This window comes from Ambystoma mexicanum, chromosome 1q (genome assembly GCF_040938575.1).
Source record: "Ambystoma mexicanum isolate Mex_15411 chromosome 1q, UKY_AmexF1_1, whole genome shotgun sequence".
Lineage (NCBI taxonomy): Eukaryota > Metazoa > Chordata > Amphibia > Caudata > Ambystomatidae > Ambystoma > Ambystoma mexicanum.
Window position 1 is genome coordinate 1,185,622,558 of NC_090922.1, and position 26,113 is coordinate 1,185,648,670.

The following is a 26,113-nucleotide window of genomic DNA, read 5'->3' on the forward strand; positions in this document are numbered from 1 at the left end:
GCATGGCAGGCCGATCCAAGGACTGATGGGTGTTGCTGGTGGGAGGGGCTAGCCACGTGCCTCACTTCCCAAACAAAAAATATGAAGTTAAGCGATTTTATTTGCTGTGAAAGGCTCTGGTCGACATGCCCCCGGAAGTATTGAGGAAAGGGGATTATGGAGTACGAGTAAAGAAGTCACTACAGTGAATAACTTTCCTTTTACTGTATTCAAACTATGAAATATTTACTAAAAGTATTGCGAATAGATGATCCCAAACTCTTGAATCTCTGCTAGCTCCAGGTCGTCATACTTCTGAGGTCAATCAAATGAGTACCATTGAGATGCATAACAATTAAATATCACCTTTAATTCCTTGTAATGGAGATTTTGCCAGACTCGAGCAACCAGCTCACAGACCCCAAGCCGTAGTATCTACTACACTGAAAGATGGCTTGACTTTTGCGATCTAGGGGCTTGGGGGGACAAGTGAAAGATGGGAAAGAGGTTTGGGGGCGCAGAAGGCGTGGAGAAGGAACAAGCGGGAACCCTCTAGAGTATTTAGCAAGCATCCTGAATAAAGGTTTATAGTCCTTAAATTCTTAAAAATCCCACTAGAGTTCCTTATTTTGCTTACTCGCCCTGTTGTGAAGTGATAACAAATGTACCAGTGCTTTCTGTAAAATGGTGCATGTCACCATACGCACACCATAGGCCAGCCACCAAGGATTTCTTTATTTATTAGCAGCAAAGTTTGTTTGCAGTAAATTTCAAATGTTTTAAGCATCTCCATACTCGCCAGTAAGGTTAAGTATCGTGCAAATGGTATGCTACCTTCATATAAATTCAAGACCTGGTGTGCATAAAGAACCTAATAAGCTAGTGTATGTGTGTTGATACCACACTGCTTGGTGATAGTCTATACTTACTGTTGTAGTCGTGTTTGGAGTGCTTGTGGTCCGTGCTGGATGTCAAGTTGTGCCATAAAGCAGGCTTTAAACCACAGGAATTTTCTGGCTGGTTCAGGATCTGCTTTAACTTCACGTCCATTACAAGGAAATTGGGTGGAATCAAATACATGTTCATAATGGTATTTTTCAAAATATTATGTGCTGCCTACTATTTCCGAATGCATCTAATTTACAGTATTTTTATTTTTGTTTTACTGCATTTTTAGCCAAATTCCATGCTACAGAAAAGAGAATGGCTCTTGGAATAATATGTGGTCGAAATAGTTTGATGTGAATTCACTAGGTGTAAAGACAATTGGTGATTTATTTTTACTTGCTTATAAAATACTCTGATTGGGACTTGATTTTACTCCCAACTTTAGAAAATGGGGCGTAAAATACTCCCACTTCAAAATATCTGTAGCACCCTGTGTGACTATATTGGATCCAATTCGATCTTTCATTGCATGAAAATGCATACCTGGGCTTTCGTGTCTCATGTGGTGCAGTGATTGTTGCTTCCTGACCAATCGGGTGCATCATGGCCTAAATTAATCCAATGTGAAAGGGCAAGGTATACGTTTGGCGATTTAGATCTGCGTACTGCACAGGAAGAACTGCCTGCTCTGTTGGGGGAAACGCGGTGCTCTGCTGTTAATCATTAAGCATTTCATCTTTGTCTACATGTGAGAGGAGGTCCAGGATTGGGCTGTGCCACCATGAGCTGTCATCATCACGTGCGCTTCACATTAGGAGATTAAACGAGGAAACAGATGTCCTTAAATTGGCCATGTGATTTCTCTGGGCTTTGGGCGAAGCAAGGGGCTGAATGATTGAAACAGTTTTGTGAGGCATTTAGAAACCTGTGATGTCCTCCTCTGTTCAAACGTTAACAGCCTCATATTGAACAAGCTGTCCAAATTGTGTTATAAGCTATGTGCTTTGCAGACAACCAGCAGAGTGCTCAGTGTACATTACATGCTCCGAATGGGTTTGTGTTGGAATCCCTATCGCTGATCTATTTCAAGTATATAACATTATGTGGTCATTCTTGTCGCCAACATGTTCTTTGATGTCCTGCAAATTGCTGCTAAACCACTTTGTGTTGTCACCCTCCCCTTTCATAGTTTTATTGGCAAAATTAGGGTTATTTATTAGCCTTCCCACCCACCTATACCAAATTTACCTCACTTGCCAATAACCCCCCCCAGTTCCTCTGCTTACCTCCATTCATCCTTGATCATCCCCATTCTGCCCCACCCTACTCTACCTCACCTTCCCTATCCATCCCTGTCCACCACCCTTCTATGCTCTCCCATCCTACCATAGCCATACTTCAAATGGATTGTGTCCTCCTACGTATTCCTCATCTTTGATATTTGTATCTCGCCAGCTTTGCTGCTTCGGAAAAAAGAATTCTCGGCAGAGGGCACTGTGCACAATGTCATGGAGTCGATGTCCCTCGAGGGCATCCGTCAACGTCCTCAGTATAAATCGCTTGAGCCACGCCCGTTGGCTTCAGTTCCGTTTTTCCGAAAGCTTTTGCTTCGAGTACTAACGGCACGCTTCATTTTTCTGTTGAAAAATGTCATCTTCGACCTCAAAGTTGGGATTTAAAAAATGTTATGACTGTGGGTCAAAGATGTCAATAACTGATCCTCACTGTCTCTGCCTGTGGTGTCTGGGCTCCAGGCACCGTACCGATGACTGCGGATCTTGTCAGTCGATGACAGCAAAAGCTCTCCGGGAACACACAGGTAAACTTGCAGTGGAGAGGGAAGCTTCAAAGTCTTCTTCGAAGAAGGGGAAAGTCTGGGAGTCTAGAGACTCCACTCTGCGTAAACGATCGAAGAGGTCCTGGTCGAGGAGTTGATTGAGGCAGACTTCGTCTTCTGCGAAGAAGAGCCACCATAGGTCTCCCTCTTCGTCATCGGATCCCTCTACTGAGGTAGTTAGATGCCCAACTAGGTCGGATTCCCCATGTAAATGGGATGCCTTTAGAGTGGAAATGATGCAGATTTTTGCGAATGTGTCTCGACCCCCTCAAAAGAATCCCGCAAGAGCCATGCCCAGGTAGCTCCTTCGGATGACTCATGGAAGTCAAAGGCTACTTTGTCAAATCCGAGTATTAAAACAGCTGTACGTCACAATACTCGACCCGATGAAAAGGCGGCGAAGGTATCGATTCAAGAATCAAGTCCAACCTCGATACCGTCGGAAAAACAGAAATCGTCAAGGTTGTTGACTATTTTGTCGACGCCATCATTTTTTGAAGCAGTCTTCGACACCGTTGACGGAACGTTCGATCTCATCGAAGACCATACCGGTACAGAATAAAGTAAGCCTCTACCGAAAAAATACTTTTAACTCCATGGTCTCAATTTATGAGGAGGAAATTACTTCTGATGAGGAGACTTCGCCATTTGGCGTGCAGTTTGGCACTCAAAATGTACCTGAAGAGCTCATTGACCCAGAGTCTAGGATGAAAGATCTGACTCCCTCCAGTCTGCTAGTGGACTTGACACTTCGCCAGAGATGAAGTTTGGCAGGCCTTACCCCTCGCAGCATGCTGATTCAAGTTACAGAAACCTTATGAATAGGGTCACGGAGTATATGGGGTGGAGTAGGGCTTCCCTGGTACATGAGCAGGATGACATGACGGACATCCTAGACCAGGGTCCTCAAAGGGACCCAATCTTGCCCTTCCATAAGGCCCTTCAGAGGAAAGTGGTGTTCAATTGGGAAGCTCCAGAATCTGGGCCTGCTTTGAAAAGAAACTTCTTAGAGTAGTATAGACCATCTACCAGTGATCCAGACTACCTCACCAAACACCCCACACTTGTGAGTTTAGTAGTTCAGGCTGCAACTTCAACCAAGCAATCTGCCTAGCCCTCTATCCCCTGGATAGAGACGATAACAAGGTTGATGCATGGGCTCACATGGTATTGTCATCAGGTAGTATGGCCTTGAAGTCTACTAACGTTATCTGTACTGTGGCTAGATTTTCTTATACCCTGTGGGAATTTGTTGCCGTGGCGGCTGATCACATCCCAGAAGGTGAGGAAAGAGACTGCTTCCTGAATTTAGTTCAGGATGGTAAGGAGGCGATGGGAGATTTGTCACCAATCAGGACTGGATACTGCTGACAGCATCAGCAGATCCATGGCTGCAAGCACCGTACTGCACAGGTTTGCGTGGTTGAGAAAGTTGGGGTTTGCACTGGATGTGCAGGCCAGACTCCTCAACATGCCCTTCGATGGCTCAAGGTTGTGCAGTAGCCTAGGCGGTGGCTAAGTCCCTTAGCGCCTTCATTCGACAACCTCAAAAACCCTGTTAAGGCTCATCTTCCTGGAGGGGTCATTCTTTTCGCTTCTATTTCTCTGTCGGTAGAGGAAGAGGACAGGCCAGACAAACGGGGCAAAGATTATTCCCTCGTAGTGGACGAGGAAGGGGTGCTAAATCGGCCACAACAGCAGCATCTTTAGCCTCAGCCGCCTCTAAGCCACTCTGAGGCCTTGACCCACAAGACCCCGGTGGGTGGCAGATGTCTCAGCATCTCCATCCGAGTCCAAACTACACACCAACGTTTTGGAGCTGAGGGCAAGACTAGCGCTGAAGGCCTTCCTGCCCTCTGTACGGGGAAAGAATGCCTTGATAATGAAGGACAACACAGTGGCCATGTACTAACTCAACAGAAGGTGTATGCCACTACCACTGTGCAGAGAGGCAATGCAGCTCTGGTTCTGGGCAATACAAGAAGGAATCTCTGTCGGCAGTTCACCTAGCCGTAGAGCAGGTCACAACTGCGGACGCTATGAGCAGACAGATCAGTCTCCCACGAGTGGGAACTAGCTCAGGAAGTCCTTCAAGAGATCTTCACCCTGTGGGGAACCCCTCAAGTGGATTTGTTTGCGACAGGTGTCAACCGGAAGTGCGAACAGTACTACTCAAGGGAAATTTCCTCCAAGAGGAGCTCTAGTGGAACGTGTTCGTGGACTGGGAATTTGCGCTTCTATATGCGTTTCCTCCAGTCCCCGTCATTCCTCATGTAATCAGGAGGTTGAGAAAGTTCAGGAAATCCATGATCCTAATTGTTCCGGATTGGGCCAGGAGGACGTGGTACCTGTCTCCATCTGCCCTCCAATATGTCTCCACAAAGAGGATCTTCTCCCACAAGAGTAAGGTCGAGTTCTCCATTCAGAGGTCAAGACACTCAGCCTTCATGCATGGTTTCTGAGAGGCTGAGATATAAGGATTGGGACCTCCCGGACAACGTAATGGAGATTTTGCTTTCGGCCAGAAGGCCAGCAACCAAATCCTTGTACCGGTGTCGTTGGAATAAATTCAGTAACTGGTGCCAGGACAAGAATGTGGACCCTTTTTAATGTGGCACTCCTATGGTGCTTTCTTTCCTGTTGCATTTGGCTAATCTGGGGCTCCAGATTGGAACCATAAAAGGATACCTGGCAGCGCACAGCCCCATTTCATGTCCCTGCTTGGGATTTAACCTTGTGTTAAAATGTCTAACTTGTATCCCTTTCAAGCCTTTACATTCCTGCCCGTTAAGGTTCTTAACTCTGAAAAGTGCACTTCTTGTGGTATTCACATCAGCCTGGAGGGTGAGTTCCAGGCTCTTTCATGCAAGCCTCCTCATGCTATGTTTTAGAAGGATAAGGTAGTACTCAAAGTAAAACCATAATTCCTGCCAAAAGTATTCTTACTTCCATTTGTCGCAGAAGAAGACACCAACTTTCTACCCTCCTCCTCATTTGGCCAAGGTGGAGGAGAGTCTGCATAAACTGGACCCAAAAAGGGCTCTAAGCATTTATATCGCAAGAATGTCAAAATTTCGCCATGATGATCAACCTTTTGTGGGGTATTACCCAAATTGACCTTTTACAATTGACCTTTTGCACAATTGACCTAAATTAGTGGTCCTAATTGACCTTCTGCACAATTGACCTTTATATTTTAGTTATTTTATTATATATATATATATATATATATATATATATATATATATATATATATATATATATATATATATATATATATTGGGTTGGTTTTGGATTATAAATAATATAAGGGAATTGTGGAGGGTTCCAGGGGGTTTTGGATTGGGTGGGGGGCTGCAGGGGGTTTCCCCCCCACATATATGACCTAATCCTCTAAATTAGGTCAATTCTCCTGAGGTCAATTGTGAAAAGGTCAATTAGTATACAACCGTTTGTGGAATATACCGGCCCTAAACTGGGCCTGGTAGTAACTAAACAAACCATATCCCGGTAGATCACACTGGCTATTGAGAGTTTTACAGACTTGCAGGAAAGGACCCGCCGGAAGGGCTTTGAGCTCCTTCCACGAGAGGTATGGGAAACTTCCACGGCTCTTCAAAGGGGTGTCCCTATAATTGACATCTGCTCACCGGCTGGGCGTCCGTTCATACTTTTGTGAAGCTTTATTGCTTGGACTCCTCTTCCACTCAAGGAGGTCTTTTTGCTAAGGCAGTCCTTCATTCCTTTCATGATTTATTTAAATAGTACTCCATCCTCCAAATTTTCACTGCTTTGGGAGTCGATCAAAGATGAGAAATCCGTGGGCGCACAAAATCCATTCGAAGAACACGTTTTTTACCCCTGGTAACGTTCTTTCGACTGCATGTTCCTCCCACGTATTCCTAATCGCTGCTCCCAGCCTATCCCACGGTACAATTTACGTGAATTGCACTCTCCGTTTCCTGAGAGCTTATGATCTGGGGCACGCCTAGTTAAGTCCTCAATTGATGAAACGAAAAAACAGAACTGAAGCTAACAGGCGCCACATGAGTTTATACTGCTGATGACGTCTATGTTCAAAAGAGGCCCTCGAAGGACATCGATGCCACGACATCGTGCACATCGCCCTCTGATGATGTTTTTTTCCGAAGCAGCAAAGCTGGCGAGATACGAATATCAAAGATGAGGAATACGTGGGAGGAACATCCATTCGAAAGAACATTACAAGGAGCAACTTGTTCTTCTCTCCACTTCTACCTAAATGGCTAATATACATGCCTACCATGTTCATCCATGCCTACGCCCACCCACCATGTCTCCATCTTCCTTCCCCCTTAACTTACCTGGACTGCCTCCACCTATCTCATTCTTAAAATCGCTATGCTTGCCTTAACATTTCCAAATATGGCGTTTGCTGACGGGTAACATTAGTAATACATACAGTAAATAGACGTATGTACACTGCAGTGAAATGAGGTTATTCTGTAGTAATGGACTTAAATGTGTGTATTTTTTTTTTCTGCAAGCACCAATTTTCAGCCATGTTTGGAATTACTCTCAACTATGTACTGCTTTCTTACCTTTACATGTAAAATCCAATAAACTGCAAATGCCAAAACTCTGGACTTTGAGAATGCATGTTTACATTTGTGGCGAGGATTGCTTGTATTAGTTACTGTATTCTGAGTTTTTATTGCATTTTCCAGTGAATGATCACGGTTACATTTTAATTTCTACTTTCTATGATGGCACTTGTTTGCGAGGTACCTTTTCAATATTTCAAGTTGTTGGTATTCATTATTGAATCAAGTTTATTGAATACAGATAACAAAACTATACATTGTGACATAAGATGTAATCATTAAGGAAATAAAAACGTATTCTGCAAAGAAAGGGCAACTATAATTGTTTTCTTTCTTTTAGGGAACACCCCTTTGCATCTTGCGGTGACATTGGGAAACAAAGGCAAGTAGAGCTGGTATTTTATTCTTTCTTTCTGCTGTAACATACTAAATTTAAGTTCCTTTTGTTCATTTAGTTTAGTGTCTTTGTGTATTGGTCAGTGTCATTGCAAAATTTGTCATAATGTCAAGTACCATAAGCGATGTTGCGTCCAAACATGTTCTCTGCCTACAACGGCCTACTTGTATGCATTTATTAGTTAATTCTGAGCCTGTTTAATAGACTCATGTATTGGTATACACATATACATTCTGATAGTGGTCTTAATTAACCTTACAAAGGTTATTTCTGATGTGTAGCCATTTTTCCCTGCCGTGGCATGGTTTGCACCATCTTTTTTTAAAATTTTTTTTTTAAACTTTTTAAAACCACAAAGGAACCATACGATCTCATTTTGATCATGGGATGCAAGGCTCTTTACCATACTTCAGCCAGCAGAAGTCGACACCATACTAATCCAATTTGCTGTCAAAAACTATCTGTGGATTAGGTACATTACTTTGCTTATATTAACTGAAACTTATCGATCTATAGACTGTAATATATCTTCTCCAGCATTGGATCTTTCTTAGATTCACTTGCTGTGAATATTCCCCGGCATCAGGCTGGGAATCCTTGGGTACCGTATGTTTGCCTTGCCTAAAGCAAATCATGTTGCATTGTGAAGGCTGTCACCCTCCTCATGGGTGCTTTTGGTCCCAACCCATGGGACATTGAGTAGTTAGACCTTTCTCCTCCTCGGATTCTAACCGCGTGTCACGCTGATGGAGTCTTCAAATGGTCTCCTGAGAAACTGATTACTACAGTCGACAAACACTTTCCAACATCTACAAAGTTTCTTAGTTTCTTCATCAGTGGAGCAGTTAAGTGGGAATGGAGGGTAAAAAGCAACCCCCATATAAGGCCTGTTCCACCTGTGGCCTTAATGTCATTGAGGGAGACGGGCATACCGACTATCTACTACTTGTACCTCAACCACACGGTAGAACAGTGTGACATTTGCAAGGGCTTTAGCCCAAAGACCCTTAAAGACTGACATAGGCGCCTTGTCTGTTGGCTCAATGCGGGAAATTAACTCCCTGGGTCGGATTACCCTTCTGTCTCAGAGTCCACCAGTAATATGGCCATTCCCAAGGACAAGAGACCGCACTCTATGAAAAGAGCAAGATCAGAAGAGGCCCCATACAAAATATGAACACTAAAACAAACACGGTCACGTAGTCTGTGCGGGAGGCCTCGTCAGCGGCGGAAACTGGGCCTTTGCCTCAAAAGCCCATTTCATTGTCTGTAAAGCGGTCAGCGGAGTCTGCGAAACTCCAGTCATCAAACATCGACGGACAAACAAGTTTAAGGCGAGAACCTTCAACGGGGTTGCCGGCGACTGGCCAACAGACGACCTTGTCGAGGACACAACACAAGACCCATGTCGATGACCACCATGTTGTTGGGTAAACGCCACAAGTCAAAAACTCCTTCAAAGTAGTCTATGACAGACCAATCTAAAATAGCCCAGCTGTCAAGTACACAAAACCTTGTCGATTAGTAAAGACTCGTCCAGTGAACAGCAGTTCATCACAGGTACTGTTCCCATCGATGTCCACTTCAGATAAACAAATAGATTACAAGCATGTCGACAAGTAAGCGCATGCCACAGTTTAGTACATGTCTGTCTGTGACTGATGCAAAGCTGCCAACTAAACACGAGTCGTTGCCAGTCCTGTCAATGGAGAGAGAAACGAACACTGTTCACGATTAATGGCACTCAAGAGACCATGGCTACTACCCCAAGTAAATCCACTCCTAAAACAATGCCAGAAAGGGGAAATCGTGATGAGGCATTCAACAAGAGGGCACTGAACCGGAAGCAGGACATCTGCAGGTGATTACTTCGCTGGTCTCACCCATTGCATTGGCCAACCTTATTCCAGAAGACATCTTGCAACAGTAAATAGAGACTGACCTAAAGGCACAACAGGTGGAACAGACTCCGTGTTTTCAGACTCTGAAGACTGTTATTATGCAGGAGCCACAGCAAGGGCCTATGTATCCTAGACTACCGCCAAACCCGGGGAGAAACATCCCTCTCATCACCCACTCCCACCAGGGCATGGTCGAGAGCTATAACAAGGTCTAGAGCTAGAAGAAGGGTACAGTCCACCCGTAGACCCTCCAGGTCCAGATTACTGCTGGGATCACAAAGCCGAAGTGGATCACCCATTGCACACAGGTTCCCAATCCCCTTCCGGCAAGTTCACTCTCCACCTAGAGCGCAGGAACAGGAGGAAGGAGAACTAACGGACACTGATGGGGATGCTACCCAAGATACAGCAACATCAACCACATCAATTGCCACAAAGAATTGACGGCTGGGATACGGACTCACTGGTCGCTGAACCGCCAGAAGAAGCTCGAAAACCCTCCCTGCCGGACGACATCTCTGCTTTTGATGAGGATTACTAAGGCCTGCCAGGAGTTCGGCCTAGTTGCATCGGAAGACAAAAAGAAATGCTTTCTTTTTTTGATCATATGGGCAAGGGGAGAAAAGTAGTGATCTCAATGCCATTTTTAGATTGCGTAAGGGAAGATCGACTACAATGAGACCTCAGTTTACGGAACCTGCTGTCAAGGGAAGGTTAAACAAAGTTTAATCCACGGGACTTGATGCCAAAGTGCTTCACAACCATCCCTGGAATCTGTAGTTTTGGGAGCAGCGGGTAGGAAGACCCGATCTGCCAAAAGTGTGTGGTCCCCCTGGAGGTGCTAGCTATAGGCTCTATCACAGTCAACGCAGCAAATTCCCTTTCCGTAGTCACGCAATACGACTGAGATGTGGCATAGGCTGGCCCCCATACTAGAACATCTGCCGGAAGAGAGAAGGAAAGAGGCAAAGGCCATTCTCGAGGAAGGGGAAGAGGCATTGAACCACAGCATTAACATCGCTGTAGACCTGGCAGATACAGGTTTTGGGCAGATAAGCAATGGCGTGGTGTTGAGACGGCAGGGTTGGCTCAGATGCACAGACTTTATACCAGAAGTACATCACCAACGCCATGATACCTCCGGGTGAACGTGCGCTTTATAAATCCATTTAACATAACAAATTTGTGGACATGTATTTTGAAGGAAATAACTTCTTTGGACCAAAAATAGATGAGGCACTCATGGCCATAAAGCCATCCTTGGATATGGTGCACTCCCTCACATCAATACAAAGCCGGTGGTCCTTTGGACCCTTCAGGGGAGCCTCAAGAAGAGCAGGCTCTTCCACCTCCACTAGAGGGGTAGGTCATAGCCCAAGGATTCGTCAAATTACTTGCATGGTTACAAGAGAACCTATTGAGGATATCTGAGATCAAGTCTTCAGGCAAACATAGAGGTTCAAACAGGCCCCAAGCTCGCAGAGAGGGCAACAAGGGAAGCAGCAATAACTACTGCACCCCAAGATGAAAGCAGGTGAGAGGAAACCTGTCAAAATATATTAAAAGCATGTAACGTCGGACACATGGGTACTGGATGCAATAACCCACAGAAACATCGGACAAATGGGTACTGGAAGCAATAACCTACAGACATCTACTGGAATTTACAAAGCTGCCCCCCCCAAATGCCTCCCAAGTCATCACACATTTGCACACGTAAAGGTATTACTACAAGAAGTAAAACACAGGTTATCAAAAAGGGCCATAGAGAAGGTACCAAGGCGATTTAGGGGACAACTGGGTCTACTCCACATACTTTGTCATGTGAAATCCAGATGGTAAATGGCACCCCATTTTGGATCTGCGCAAGCTAAACCAGTTTGTAAAGAAGCAAAAGTTTAACATGGTTATGCTATAGTAGGTGATGAAAGCGGCGCCTCCCCACGGTTACCTGGCATCCCTCGACCTCAGGATGCGTACTTCCTGTGCTTTTGGTGAATTGGTATATGGAAGTACCTGTTTTGTGGTACACTGTGCCCATTACCAATTTCGAGGGTTGCCATTCGGCCTCAAATAGCCCCCTCGAACGTTTACGAAGTATCTTGCACCAATAGCCACAAGCCTACGCATGAAGGGCCACCACGCCTTTCCCTTTTTAGACTGGCTTGTGAGGGCACCATCAATGGCCACGGCACAAGAATCCACATCACACATGGTGCAGCAGCTCCATGATATTGGCCTCTCCATAAATTACAAGCAATCCTTGCTTCTGCCATACAATATTTTTTCCTTGGGGCGGAATTCTCCACGGAAGAGCTGAGCATGTGACCATCTGGGCCAGGTTGAGCAGCTCCAAGTCAGGTGGCTATGGACAGTAGAGGAGATAACTCTCCACATCAATGTGCTAGAACTGAGGGCAGTGGATGGGTGCTAAAATCCTTTCTGCTGATACTGAGGGGACACATGGTCCGGGTCCTGACGGACAATACTACAACGATGTATTACCTCAGGAAGCAGGGAGGCTCGAGGCCCATGACTCTGTCCCTAGAGGCAGAGCGGGTGTGGAACTAGGCAATCCCCAAAGGCATTTCTCTACAGGCCTTTCATCTTCCAGTAGTCCAGAACCAGGTGGTGGACAGCCTGAGCAGGCAAACGACTCAGACTCATGAGTGGGAGCCCAACGACAGCCAGCTGCTGTTTTGAAAGTGGGGTCGCCTTTCCATAGACTTTATGCTGGTCGAACGAGGCGGACGTGGAGAGGGAGGTTGGAGCCGACGAATGACGGCAGGTTGATGAGGAACCGGAGGTCACCACACCTCTGCCGACGCTCCCATCGCAACTGATGCTGCCACCACCAGATAGGTCGAAAGACATCTTGATGGCGCTGCACACCCTGTGCACTGAGATGAAGACAAGGTTTCCCTTACCTCCGGCGGATGATCCAGCGGCGCCTAGACCATCAGGGAGCCCTCCGAACAAGCAGAGGCGAGACCATCCGCCCCCACCCTTCCATCCTTCACCTCCATCCCCTCCACCAAGGGATGAGACAGAGGCTGAGAGGGCGACGACGGAATGGATTGCCCATCGTCCCCTCCCCGGGCTTCTCTCGACGAAATTGGTGCATTTCACACCATGATCGCCAGGACCTTGGAACTCTTCCAACTATGCCCCGAAGAGCAGAAGGGGGATTCCTTTATCACGACGAGAGGCCAAGAAGAAGACCATGCTCTCGGTCCCGCTGTTGGACGACTTCTGGGACAAGGGACTGTCCCTTCTGAAGAACCCGTCCACGGCCCCTGCGAAGAGAGACCGGTACGAGAAGAAGTACCAGGTCTCGGATTCCGCTCCTATGTGCCTCAGGGCCCAGCCACCCCCGGACTCAGTAGTCACCGCGGCGGCCAAAAGGAAATCGGCAGGGGCAACGGCATCGACTTCCCCTTCCCCGCCGGACGGTGAGGGGAAGAAGCTGGATGCCATGGGATGTCGGGGCATCTCGTCGGCAGCGACGACCATTAAGACGACCAACACTCTCGCTATCGTGGCCCGCTACGATGGGGAGCTGTGGTTTAAAATCGCCCCCTCCTGGACTTCCTTCCGGACGACAAGAGAGCGGAGGCCCTCGAAATCCAGCTGGAGGGCGAGGTGGCTTCTGACCACGTCATCACTGTAGCCACAGACATCGCTGTCACTGGTTTTTGCCAGATGGGCAACAGCGTTTGCCTTTGCCGGCGTGGTTGGCTCAGGGCCACCGATTTCCGTCAGGACGTACAAACCAGGGTACTGGACATGCCCTTTGACGGGAACAACCTGTTCGGCAAGGCAGTGGACGAGTCGCTGCAGGCCATCAAGGCGGACACCGAGATGGCCCGTGGCTTGGGCACGCTCCATCAGCGAAGGCCGTCCTTTCGGACCTCCGGAGGCAAGTCTCAAGGTGCCTCCAAAGGATTCGGTGGCAGCTCCTCATCATACCGTCAAGCGCCCCAATCCTCATTGCAGGAAACCTACAGGGGCCGCAGCAATGCCAGTGGACATCATCTTTGTCGCCAAGGGGCCCCAGGTGGCAAAGCCTCAGCGAAGCAGGACTGAACCGGCCGGGACGTCGGGCTCCCACCCGAGCACCATGTTGGGAGGCTGGCTGACGGACTTCGTCGGCATGTGGAAATCCATCTCCACCGACCGTTGGGTGCTGGATACCCTGGCCCACGGACACACTCTGGAGTTCCAAAGGAAGTTTCGCACTTTCCACTGGTGGCCAGGAAAGAGAACCACATTCCACAGCTACTTCTGGAGGTACGAGCAAAGCTGGAAAAGGGCACGATAGAGCTCGTCCCGGAGAGGCTCCGAGGCTCCGGAGTATACTTGCGGTACTTCCTCGTCCAAATGAAGACCGGCGGCTGGCGGCCCATCTTAGATCCCCACCGCCTCAACAAATACATAAAATCCTAAAAATTCCAGATGGTCACCCTTCAGCATGTGCTGGGACAGCTGGAAGAAGGGGACTTCCTGTCGTCACTGGACCTGGAGGATGCATACTTCCACATCTCATATGCAAGGGACATCGAAAATGTCTGCGCATCGTCCAAGAGCAGCACTATCAGTTCAAGGCACTGCTCTTCGGTATGAAGTCGGCTCCAAGGGTCTTCATCAAGTGCCTGGCATCAGTGGCGGCACGGCTGCGCCTGCAGGGGATCCATGTCTACCCCTATCTGGATGATTAAGTCAAGGGAACTCGCCGTCGACCACACAGCGAGGACCGTCCGCCTGCTCACGGAACTGGGGTTCTCGATAAACCTATGCAAAGTCCTGCTTGGTGCCATCGCATGACGTCCTATTTCTGGGAGCCAGGCTTAACACAGTGGCGCGGCTGGCTTCACCGTCGGAGGAGAGGATAAAGGCCAGCCTGGGCAAGGTACAACGGCTGTTGACCATGGAAGTTGCCAGGGTGAGGTCCATCAAGTCCCTGCTCGGCATGATGTCATGCATATACCTCGTACGGCTTTGCAGGTTGCGGATGCGGCCGCTGCAGGAGTGCCACGTCGCCTCTTTGATACAAGTGGCGGGAAGCTTCGAGGACAAGATTACCCTCAACGAGACTTTCCAACAAGCGATCCAGTGGTGGGGCACCCGCACGCATCTCGCGGCAGGCATGGACTTCCAGACCCCAGCACATCAGGAAACTGTCAACGGACTCCTCCCTGGAGGGATGGGGCACGCACACCAGAGATCTCCACGCAAGAGGCCTTTGGCTCCCGGAGGAAAGGGAGCTGCACATCAACGTCCTGGAGCTCCGGGCCGTATTCTGGGCTCTCGGGGTCCTTCCTTCCATCCTGCAAGGGCAAGGTGGTACGTGGTACGGGTCTTCACTGACAACACCACCACAATGTTCTACATCCGGAAGCAGGGGGGCACCAGATACCCTGCTCTCTCCAAGGAAGCGCAAGATCTGTGGCACTGGGACCTCGCCCAAGGGATGTTCCTGGTACCAATGTTCCCTCTAATTATTTTTCCCTAAGTGCGGAACTGGTTGCCTTTTGTGCGCACTTTATTTTCTATGTGCGCAACTGACTCACGAGGTAAGCCACTTTGTGAGGATGCGTGTTTAATGATCTACCATCTCCAAAGAGATTTGTAAAGGAATCTCCCCTTTCAAACCACTGGAATTGTTTGCTAATCTGCATCTTACAACATTTTTTCCATTAAAAAAAATATTTTGTGTGATTATAAAGCGAAAGCATCAACCAGTTCAAGACCTCAAGATATGCCACAATAGCTAGAAAAAGTACTCCTGTGCAGAGAAAAAGGTGTGCTTTATGCCACTGGAAAAACACTCATGTGTATTACAAAAAACAAATATCGCTTTTCATAACTGATGTGGCTATCAAAAATCAGACCGGATACAATGCAGATGGAATAAAGGCAATGTTTCAGAAAACATGAGTTAATGTGCCACTTTAATGAAGTCATTCAAGGGCCATGAGAACATGCATCTCATCATTTGTGTAAGGATGATAATTGCATCAGAATAACAGCACCACAGTATATGATGATCAAAATTCCCTGGCTTCTCCTCATTATCCACATTAGGTTGTCCTGTGAGTTAATCAAAACCAGCCTTACAGCTCAGAGCCATATGCACCGTCCATTTTTTAATCCCTAAAAACAGAAAAAATGTGCCCAGTGAAAATGGGAAACAATGAACACATAGGAACCAACCCCTGGCTTCTGCTCCAAAAGCTCCACTGATATTGTGTTGAATCTGTGACCAGCAGAGCAGTGGCATAGGAAGGATCTCTAATGATATAATATTTCTGACCTATCTCAAGTCGAATTATAAGGGCTAAAACAATCTTTTAATAAGCATAAAGCATCCCTGTTGGCAAAGCTAATCTTTTTACTCCCGGAAAAGTCATTTCACTCTAAGTAGGAAGCACATTCTTATCAGAGCCCTGCTTGTAACCCTGACAGAGAAAGTAAATTGACAGGGCACATAATACAGCCTATAGTTTTGTCCACCCTTCCTAACCACAGCCTGTGCAAAATTCAACAGACTTACTGAGGTTTTTTTTTAGAGTCCTGTTGAATTCAATCACATAATGCATGCCTTTTAAGTTAATGGCATGAATGCCCAGAGGTACAGCAGCTTGAGAGCCTTCTTATTTAACTAGGGGTCCCTCAGTAATTCATTGTTATCAATTAAACAAGATACAGGGGGATGCTACAGTCAGTAAACACAGAACGCATATTTATATTGAAATGCCATCAGCAGCCGAGCATAGAAAGAAAGAGTGCAGTTCTCTAGACTGTTACTAGAAGGTTCCTTCCCTTCAGCAAACAAACACATTTTCTACACTGTACTGCCAAAACTGACTTGTTTTTTAAAGTTACTGATTTGTTTACCCGCAAATGGGGTTCGCCTGCGCCCAGTCACCCATACCCTTCCCCAGCTCCTGTGCTCGCCTCCAATACTAGTTGAGGGAACTGTAAAACATGAGAGATTGTAGCAGTGAAATACTCATTGGGATATTCACATACCCTTAATACTTTGCAAGCAAAACATATTTAGTGCCTCACTATGATATTCTATGCATTTTGAGAAAATCTAATGAATCTGTAGGTACATCATTTTTTTGCATTGCATAATAGGTCGTTTGCAACTTATTCCACCCTTATATTGTTGGGTAGGATTATACAACTGATAAGTGAAATAATTTTTTGTATAGCGTCAAGTTACAATATAACGTGTTAAGGTTTGTGCCCAATGCAACTCTGACTTAGAAAGGATGCAGATTGTGTGAAAAGCATCCTACCGTCTATCTGTTGCCCTAATAATATGGACAAGTAATACCTGGCATAGCCCATGCCCATTATCCATTGCAGGCCAAGTAAATGATATGGTAATGTTGCTCTTCACTTAGAGTAATGTTAGCAATGCTAAAGTAGGAGACTCTGAGCATGACATTGGTCTTCTCAAAATCCTTATAGAGCAAATTAATATTTCTTTTTTATAATGCGTTAACATGCAAGGGACCACTTCAAAGCGATTGCACTAAGAATAGGAAGCATGGGATGAGGTTACACATCCAAGTAACCTGTTAACCTACAGTCAGTATCTGTTATTTGAGATGATAATTATGTTAAATAGTGTGGGGTGATGCTTTCATTATTATTGTTAGTGTATTTGAGTGCAGACATGGTTTCGGGAATCAACAGTGCTTTGCACTCGTAGGAGGAAGAACACAGTGAGGGAATCGGAGGAAAAGGGAGTGGGAGCTAACATGGGAGGGCAATTGTGGGCAATTTGCAGCAGGGTATCTACAAGCAACCAGGGGAGGAGACGGTGGGGGCAGATCAGAGTGTTGGGTACAGTAGGGAGTGGAGGGTTTGTGGACCTATGTGCTATGAAGGAGCAATTCCTTGAAGAGAAGGTCTTAAGCTTTTTTCTCAACTGTAGCATTAATGGGGTCTGATCTTGCCGGTAGGAGGTTCCAGTGTCTTGGAGCATAGGCACAGGAGTGGTGTTCTCGTTTTTTCCTTCCTGCACCATCAGAGTTTAAGCCTTCACATTTCTTTACTTCTGGTGGATTGTAGGCCTCTAGATATGCTGAGTTTTTCAGTGAGGTAGCTTGGGGACTTCAGGGCGACAGGCTTGCAGCGGGAGCCAGTGCAGTTAGAGGTCAGGATTGAATTTCCAGAGTCCTTTCATGAGTCGTGCTGGACACATCTGAGGGGTGCCAGGGTAGTCGCTTGAAGGCCTGTCAAAAAGGAACATTTTTTTAAGGCATGATGAATAACAGAGGTTCTGGTACAAAAAACATATAATAGGTGGATGTAGATACATGTCTGGTAATATCTGAATATGGTTTTGGGGTAGAGGTTAGAGTAACCACGTGGTCGACTAAAGCATAGGAGTCGTGGGCGGGGAGATAGTAGTTTGTTAATGTGTGCAAGCATATCTCAGATTTTTCTGTTCATGTAGCCACTCTTTCATATTGGCGTTTACCTCGTATGGCTGCATTGTGTTTTAGGTTTTTAAGGTAACGCTTGCAGTGGAGGGTAATGTAAATGAGCTACACCAGAATATCATGACTAGTTAATTTAAGAGAAAGCAAATGTCAGGTAATTGCTGTGGCTTGTGCCTCATTAAATCTTTTTGCATGGTGAGAATTGCCTTTGTGCGCTGCTAAAAATCTTCTGAGTGGCAACCAGAAGGAAGCTGGGCAAGCGCACATGCGCACAGCTTTGAGGGAACATTGCCGGGTACCCTTTCACCTGGCAGGAGTGAAGAACAGTCGCCGACTCACTCAGCAGGGAGCTGCGCTCTTGCCACGAGTGGGACCTTCGGCAGGATCAGGTGGACCTACTGTTTCGACGATGGGGCAATCCCCAGATCGATCTCTTTGCGACGTCGACGAACACCAAGTGCCGGAGGTTCGCCAGCAGGTTTCCCCACCCGGGGAGCATGGGGGGGGATGTGTTCTCATTCCCCTGGGACGGCCTGTTCCTCTATGCATTCCCACCGTTGCCATTGCTTCTGAGATTCATCAGTCAACTCAGACGGTCCAGGTGCAGGATGATCCTCGTCGCACCGGCGTGGCCGAGACGGATATGGTTCCCGGACCTTCTGGACATGTCAGTGTCGTCTCCAGTTAAGCTGTCGACAGATGCAGATTTTCTCGCAGGATCGCTGAACCTGGAGGCCTGGCTAGTGCAGCACTAGAGTTCAGAGGCTACGATATCCTGGCAGACTGCAAGGAGGTAATTGCCATGGCCAGGGCTTCCTCGACTCTCGTGCTATGGACATAAATGGAAGAGGTTATCTGTCTGGTGCCGTGCACAGAAGATCAACCCTCTACAGATTACGCCCCCTCCCCCCCCAAGTGCTGCCGTATTTGCTGTTGCTGACGCATGCCTCCAACAAAATTCATCTGGCGGCTAACTCCCGCTACACCAGAAATCCCAAGAGGTCATCGATGTGGTCCCACCGCCTGGTGAAGGAGTTCATGAAAGGACTGTTTAGCTCGTTCCCGCCGGTGAAAGCTCCGGCCCCGGCATGGGAGTTCAAAGTGGTGCTGACCAGGCTCATGGGTCCACCATTGGAGTCTTTGCATTCGATGCCGCTGAAATTTCTATCGTGGAAGACTGCGTTTCTTGTGGCAATCGCCTCCGCACGACGAGTGGGAGAGATTCAGGCCCTCTCCTGTAAACCCCCGTACCTGACATTACACAAGATGATGGTAGTGCTGAGGATGCACCCCTCCTTCATGCTCAAGGTGCCGTCGGACTTCCATCTCAACAAGCCCTTGGTGTTGCTGGTTTTCTACCCGTCGCCTTCGTTGCCGGCTGAGAGGACTTGGCACTCGCTGGATGTGTCTAGAGCGCTGAAGGTCTACGTGGACCGCTTTTCGGAAGACATTACAGGTGTTTGTGAACTTTGGTCCTGTGAACCAAGAGAAGGCCCTCTCCAAGACTTCCATTTCCAGATGGTTCTCCGGCTGCATCATGCACTGCCACCGGATGGCAAACCGACCGTTGCCACCGCCGTCCGAGAGTCCATTCGACCAAAGCGATCGCTGCTACGGCGTTCCTGTCTGGTGTGCCCCTGCTGGACATCTGCAGGGCTGCTACGTGGAGGTCGACGCACACCTTCACGAGATTTTACTGCGTCGACCGGGATTCCAGGGAAGAGTCCAGAGTCGGCCACGCAGTGCTGCGCAACCTGTTCGCTTGAATGTGACCCTGGTGAGGAGGTAAGTGATGCTTAATGTTGAGCCTTGCCACCTCGCGTGGTTTCGCATGTGTGTACTGCTATGTATTCTTGTATTCATGAGCATGTGAATCCATGCCAGACCCCATGCTGGAGAGGGAACTAATTACTTACATGTAACTGTTCTCCAGCATGGGTCTGGCATGGATTCACATGCAAACCCTCCCGCCTACCCATCTGCGGCTCTTCTCTTGGTTCTGCTGCCACTGTACGTGCTGCCATAGGAGGGGCTTATGTAGAGGACCGTCATTGGCTGGGGGCAGTATGACCCAGAGACCAGTGATTGGTTATTATGAGAAAGACCGTTCAGAAACTAAACTGATTTTTTTTTTCTTTCTTTTACCGAGGATTCCCAGCCTGACGGGGAATATTCATGAGCATGTGAATCCATGCCAGACCCATGCTGGAGAACAGTTACAGGTAAGTAACTTGTTCCTTACCAAACAAACTATATCCAAATAGATCATACTGCCTATTTTGGAGTGCTACAGGCTAGGTGGGAAAGATCCCCTAGAAGATTTAGGGGCTCATTCCACTAGGGGCATGGCAATGTCCTCTGCCCTTCAGAGGGTTTCCGATAAGCTACCTGGTCCACCATCCACACGTTTATGAAACCTTGTTTGGACCCCTCTAACAATGAGGGAAGATTTGGGAAGACAGTTCTATGCTCCATTCTTGACAAACATTAACTCTCAAATTCTTACTCCTTCCTCAAGAGCCTAATACTGCTTTGGTAGTCTATCATACAATGAGAAATACGTGGGAGGACACAATCCATTCAAACAACAAGTTACTTTCCCCTGGTAACGCTATTTCGACGATGTTCCTGCCACGTATTCCTCAACGTCCGACCAACCTACCCCAGTGTAGAATTGCCGAGCTTTAGACCTTGTGCTCTTAAGGTCTGATAAATTAAAGGCACTTATTAAGGGTGGTAATTCTGCATATGGGTGGCAAAAAACAGAACTGAAGCCAATGGGCGCTGCGCGTGGTATATGTACTCGACAAGGACGTCAGCTGAGATGGAGGCCCTCTGGGGACATCGGGTCTGCAGTCTTGATGCACAGCGCCCTCTGACCAGAGAAACATATTTCCAAAGGAGCTGAAGCTGAAAGATGAGGAATATGAGGGAGGAATATCCTGTTGAAAGAATGTTACCAGGGTTAAGTAGCTTGTTCATTGATCATAATATAATAGTGCAGGGATATTATGACGCCTCCCTTGGTCCATCACAAGTCTCCTAATGGGGCTTGCTTTACTCTGAGGCACCTAGGGGGGGTGGGTTGAGGTTCACCCCTTCCCAACACTTGTCCAGAAGAATGGTGGCACACCACTCCCCCACCACTGATCTGATCTTCATTGTTTGTATCTTTGGTCTCTGCCGCGGTTAACTGTCCGTTTCCCCCCGGCTGGCTGCTCTGTTTTTGCACTCTCAAGTGGCCTGATTCACTTGGTTGGGTTCTAAACTCTTCCTGGTGCTTGGTCTATTGTTACTTTAGCTCCCGGCTAAGGGCTTGGGGGGAAACGGGAGGGGGGGGGTTCACCTTCCAGGGAAGGCTAATTGTTCTTCATTTGGGCCACGTGGGTTGCTGTTTGTCCGCAGTGAAAGTCTCTGTGTGGCTGAATCCTGTAAATCGACCCATAAAACAAGATGTATGCTTACTGGGTTGTTTCACGGTTTCTGAGCCAAGTTTTCTGTAACTGGCACTGTGAATACTTACCCTAGGGTCCTTTGCTTGTGGGTATTGCTCTGGATTCATCCTCTGGGTTCCTTTGGTACATGGTAGTAGGTTTCTGCATGTGCACTTCTGTGATTTTTCCTTTCACTTGCATTGGCTCGAATCCTGCTTTTCTTTTCTTTATAGGGCTCGTGGGTCTGGAACCTGAACTAGACCTCGGGAGTGTCACCTCTGTCACCCCCTGTGGTTGGTCTTAGCCTTTGCCGCATCTCTAGGGCACTCAATTGCCTGACCTTATTGTAGAACCATGGCTGTACTTATTTGTCCCGTTTATTCCATTTTGCAACTTTACAAACTTCTATAAAGTAACTGTTAAACTGCCTGCACACACACTGATGTTTTTTTTTCCTGGTTCCCTGAAGCGTGTTACAAGATAGCCTATGGCACAGATTAATTGTGAATTTTTAATCTCTGCAATGTGCTTATTTCATGGAAATATGGAGTAACTGCATAGAACAGTTGGATATTTGGTATCACTTGGTTTCTAAGAGTGTAATGAGATCTAATAGGTCTGCTATTCACAGACCAATGTTACCATAATTTTGGTGCCCCTCTGAGCATTGTCGGCTGAACATTATTCCTTTTTCATCCCTCTAGTTAATACATGTACTGTATGGTCTACATTTGTATCATTCCTGCTATGTACTAGAGATGAGGGCAATTGCTTTGAGGCGGGCACTCTGGTTCCCAGTCAGATTTGTCTGCTAAAGCAACAGTTGGTCTTCTCCTCCAAACGTTTTCTTGACTCTATCAATCATCAGGGAGGCTGTTTTCCTTTTCAGGTGTCTTGTTAATTCTCATTCAAGTCTCTTAAGTATTCTGGTACATGTAGTCGCACCATTTTTTTTCAATGCAGGTGACTAGGAACCAACTCTCCTCCAAAGCACAAATCTTACCCTTGATAGGGGGAGGGGGAAAACCATGTTTATGGCTCTGATGGCATGATGACCCTGGTGCTGCCTCTTGAGCCCGGGACTCTTGAAACACTGTAATATTAATGGAGATGCGGCGAGCACTCCATTAATTTTACAATTGCTTTGACTATTCATGTGGCATTTTGGGTCCTGATCATGACAGCATTTTATACTTTTGTCTCAGGGTACCTTCCTCCACCACTGCACCCATCGCCCCCATTAGCCTTCTATCACTTCTGTGGATTGTCTACTACCAGGGAGCGGACATACATTTAGCGTAGGCGTATGTAGGGCCAATCTATGGATTTTACTCGTTATACAAACACTGTGTCTAATTATGAGTCCTCTTAACCCAAAGTATTCTATTGATCGTATTATAAAGTCACACATAGACTATAAAGTGTATTTCGAGGGGATTGGGTCCTCCAACGTATTCCATATCTATGACAGGTAATCGCCACAGCTGTGCTGCTTCGGAAACCTTTTTCGGCATCTGCGTCGATGACGTCGATGCACCGCCGTCGAGGACCTCCTCCGACGTCATCCGATGTGATAAGTAGGACGCATGACGCCCGTAGCCTCAGTTCCGTTTTTTCCGCGAACGTGTTGCTTCGTGAATCTCGGTTACGCCTCGACTCTTTGGAGTTCTGTTCTTCTCGGTTCTTCGAACCTGTTCGTATTTTGTGCGAAAATCCTTCGTATGAAGATGTCTTCTACTTCGTCTTTGACCCCGCGTCCGGGCTTCAAGAACTGCGGGGAGTGTGGGTCCAAGATGTCGGTGACGGACTCGCACAACGCCTGCCTCTGGTGCCTCAGGGAGGCCCACGACACGGATGACTGTATCGACTGCCAGTCGCTCACGTCCAAAGCCTTACGGGAACGTAAGAAGTAGTTGTCGGTAGGTCGGGTGTCCAAGCCCCGGAAGTCAAAGTCTGCGGGGCTTTCGACGGATGATTCGAGAGGTGACTCTCCGCGTCGTCGTCGGAAGTCTCGTGGGTCTCCTTCTAGGAGTCGGTCTCGCCACTCCTCGGCCTCTTCGAGGCATTCTCGGAAACGCCGACAGCGGTCGTCTTCCAGGTCCTCTTCTGAGGACTCTGCCCGGCACGTTGCTTACCCCACCAGCCATGCAACGCCGGAGGAATGGGCTTCCTTCGGGAAGAAAAAAGCTGGCGATTCTCGAGTCGCAGGGTACTAAGCCGTCCGCGCCCCTGAGTGGGGGCCGGCTGTGAGAGGTCGAGAGACACCGCTCGCAAGAGTGGTCGGCACGAGTCATGGGAGAGGTTCCGTTCGGACAAGGGGACTCGTTCTTGACGTACCCGTTCCAGGTCCAGGTCCCGGTCCTCGACGCGTTCGAGACCGTGTGCACCTGTGATGTCTTCGAGGAAGACATGGACGCCTGAGGCGTTGAGGGCGTCGACAGGCTTTCTCGAGGCTCCAGCTCCGAGGAAGTCGTCAAAGCCGTCGACGCTCAGGTCGTCGAAGGACATGCTCGTAGCTCCGGCTTCGAGGACTGTGTCGACGCTGTCGATGCTGGCGGCGCTGCATCTGACGTCGACGCCGATTCCCTCGACGCCTTTCGAGGCTGGGGTGTCGGAGGTACCCCGTGGCAAGGGGGAACCCACTAGAAAGGCTCTGGATAAGAGCAAGCACTCTTGGGTGCCTTCTTTTCACCACCTGAAATATATTTTGGAGGTGGATGAGGATTCTGATGGCCTGGTTCCTAGTCAGGTTCCAGATGAGATGGTCTCGGGCCATAGTCAGTTTGACGATTTGAGGCAGTCACTGCATGATGCCAGTGGACTGGACACCTCTCCGGAGGTGGAGTTTTGTAGGCCTGAGCCTGGCTCTCATGCCGATTCCTCATACCGGCGCCTTATGGCTAGGGTCTCCGAGTACTTGGGTTGGTCTGCTCCCCCAGGGGAGTTTGTGCAGGATGATCTCATGGACATCCTTGATGTTGGTCCCCCAACTCACCCGGTACTGCCGTTTCATATGGCTTTACAGAGAAGGGTGGCGGAGGCTTGGACTGCTCCGGAGAGTCTCCAGGCGGTAGGCAGGTCCTTGTCGTGAAAATACCGTCCAGCCAGTAGCGACCCCTGCTACTTGACCAGGCACCCCACTCCGGAGAGTTTGGTGGTGCAAGCGGCCACGGCCCCGGCAAAGCAGGCGTCGTACCCTACCATCCCTCCTGATAGGAATGACAAACGTTTTGATGACTGGGCGAAGAAAGTGTTTTCTTCTGGGGGTATGGCGCTTCAGGCGGCCAACTCCATATGTGCCTTGTCTCGTTTCACACACACTCTGTGGAGCTGTGTTGCGTTAACGGCTGAACATATTCCCGAAGGGGACGAACGGGATGGTTTCCTTGCTATGGTCCAGAATGGTAAGGATGCCATGTGTGAGTCCGTTCAGTTGGGTTTGGACATGGCTGAATGCATCAGCAGGTCCATGGCGGCGAGCACCGTGATACGCAGGTTTGCGTGGTTGCGGAAGTCGGGGTTTGCTCCTGATGTGCAGTCCCGGCTCCTCAACATGCCCTTTGACGGTGAACACCTTTTTGACAGCAAGGCTGACGAGAGCCTTGAGAGTTTGCAGACCTCCAAAGCTGCAGCGAAGTCGTTGGGTGCTGCAGTTCGCCAACCTCCGCTTTTTCGTCCTAGGGGACAGCAATGGAGGGGTGGTTCCTTTCGCTATTACTCGTCCTTCAGTAAAGCGAGAGGAGCTAGCAGTCAAAGAGGCCAATGCAGGGGTACCAGAGGTGGACGACAGGGTACCCGTGGTGCCAAGGCTGCTCGGGCAGTTGCCTCTTTGCCCTCGGGCAACGCCGCAGCCGCTACCACTCAGTCATGAGGCCAGGTCCCATGGTTCGCCGGTTCGGGGAAGGCTGGCGCAGCATCTTGTAGAGTGGCGTGCCATTACTTCTGATGTGTGGGTTCTGGAGATCATAACCCACAGCTACTGTCTTCCTTTTCGGCAGAGGCCTCACGACAATCCACCAAGGAACCTCTCTTTTGAAGAGTCCGGATCCACTCCTTGCGCAGGAAATTCAAGCCCTGCTGGAGAAAGGCGCCATAGAACTGGTTTCTGTAGCGGAGAGGAACAAGGAATGGTATTCCCCCTTATTTTTTGATTTCGAAGAAAGACGGGGGATTGAGACCCATCATGGACTTGCGCGGTTTGAACAAACTCCTCATGAAGGACAAGTTCAAGATGGTTACTCTCTCTCAAGTCCTCCAGGCCCTTCAGCATCAGGACTGGTTGGTGTCTGTCGACTTCAAGGATGCTTACTTCCATGTGCCGATCCATCCCAAGCACAAGAAGTACCTGAGGTTTGCGGTTGGCGACTCGCACTTTAAGTTTCAGGTCCTGCCGTTCGGATTGACCTCCGCCCCGAGGGTTTTCACCAAGCTTAAGGTGGTGGTGGTGGCAGCGCATCTCAGGCAAGGGGGGATTCACGTCTACCCCTACCTGGACGATTGGTTGATCAGGGGGAGCTCTCCCGAGCAAGTCCTGGATCATCTGTCCGTCACCTGCCACTCCCTTCACAGGCTGAGCTTCTGCCTCAATTTAAAGAAGTCCCATTTGACGCCAACACAGCGGCTCCAGTACAT

At 48.2% G+C, this 26,113-nt stretch overlaps 1 protein-coding gene across 1 annotated transcript in view; it reads left to right on the top strand.

Annotated features, from left to right (window-relative positions):
* The window catches only part of ANKRD13C (ankyrin repeat domain 13C), an 893,039-nt gene that overhangs the window by 91,794 nt on the left and 775,132 nt on the right, over positions 1-26,113 (top strand). Inside the window, exon 2 of the mRNA XM_069641918.1 lies at positions 7,628-7,669. Within this exon, the coding sequence (XP_069498019.1) occupies positions 7,628-7,669 (42 nt within the window). The remainder of the gene's footprint in view (positions 1-7,627; positions 7,670-26,113) is intronic.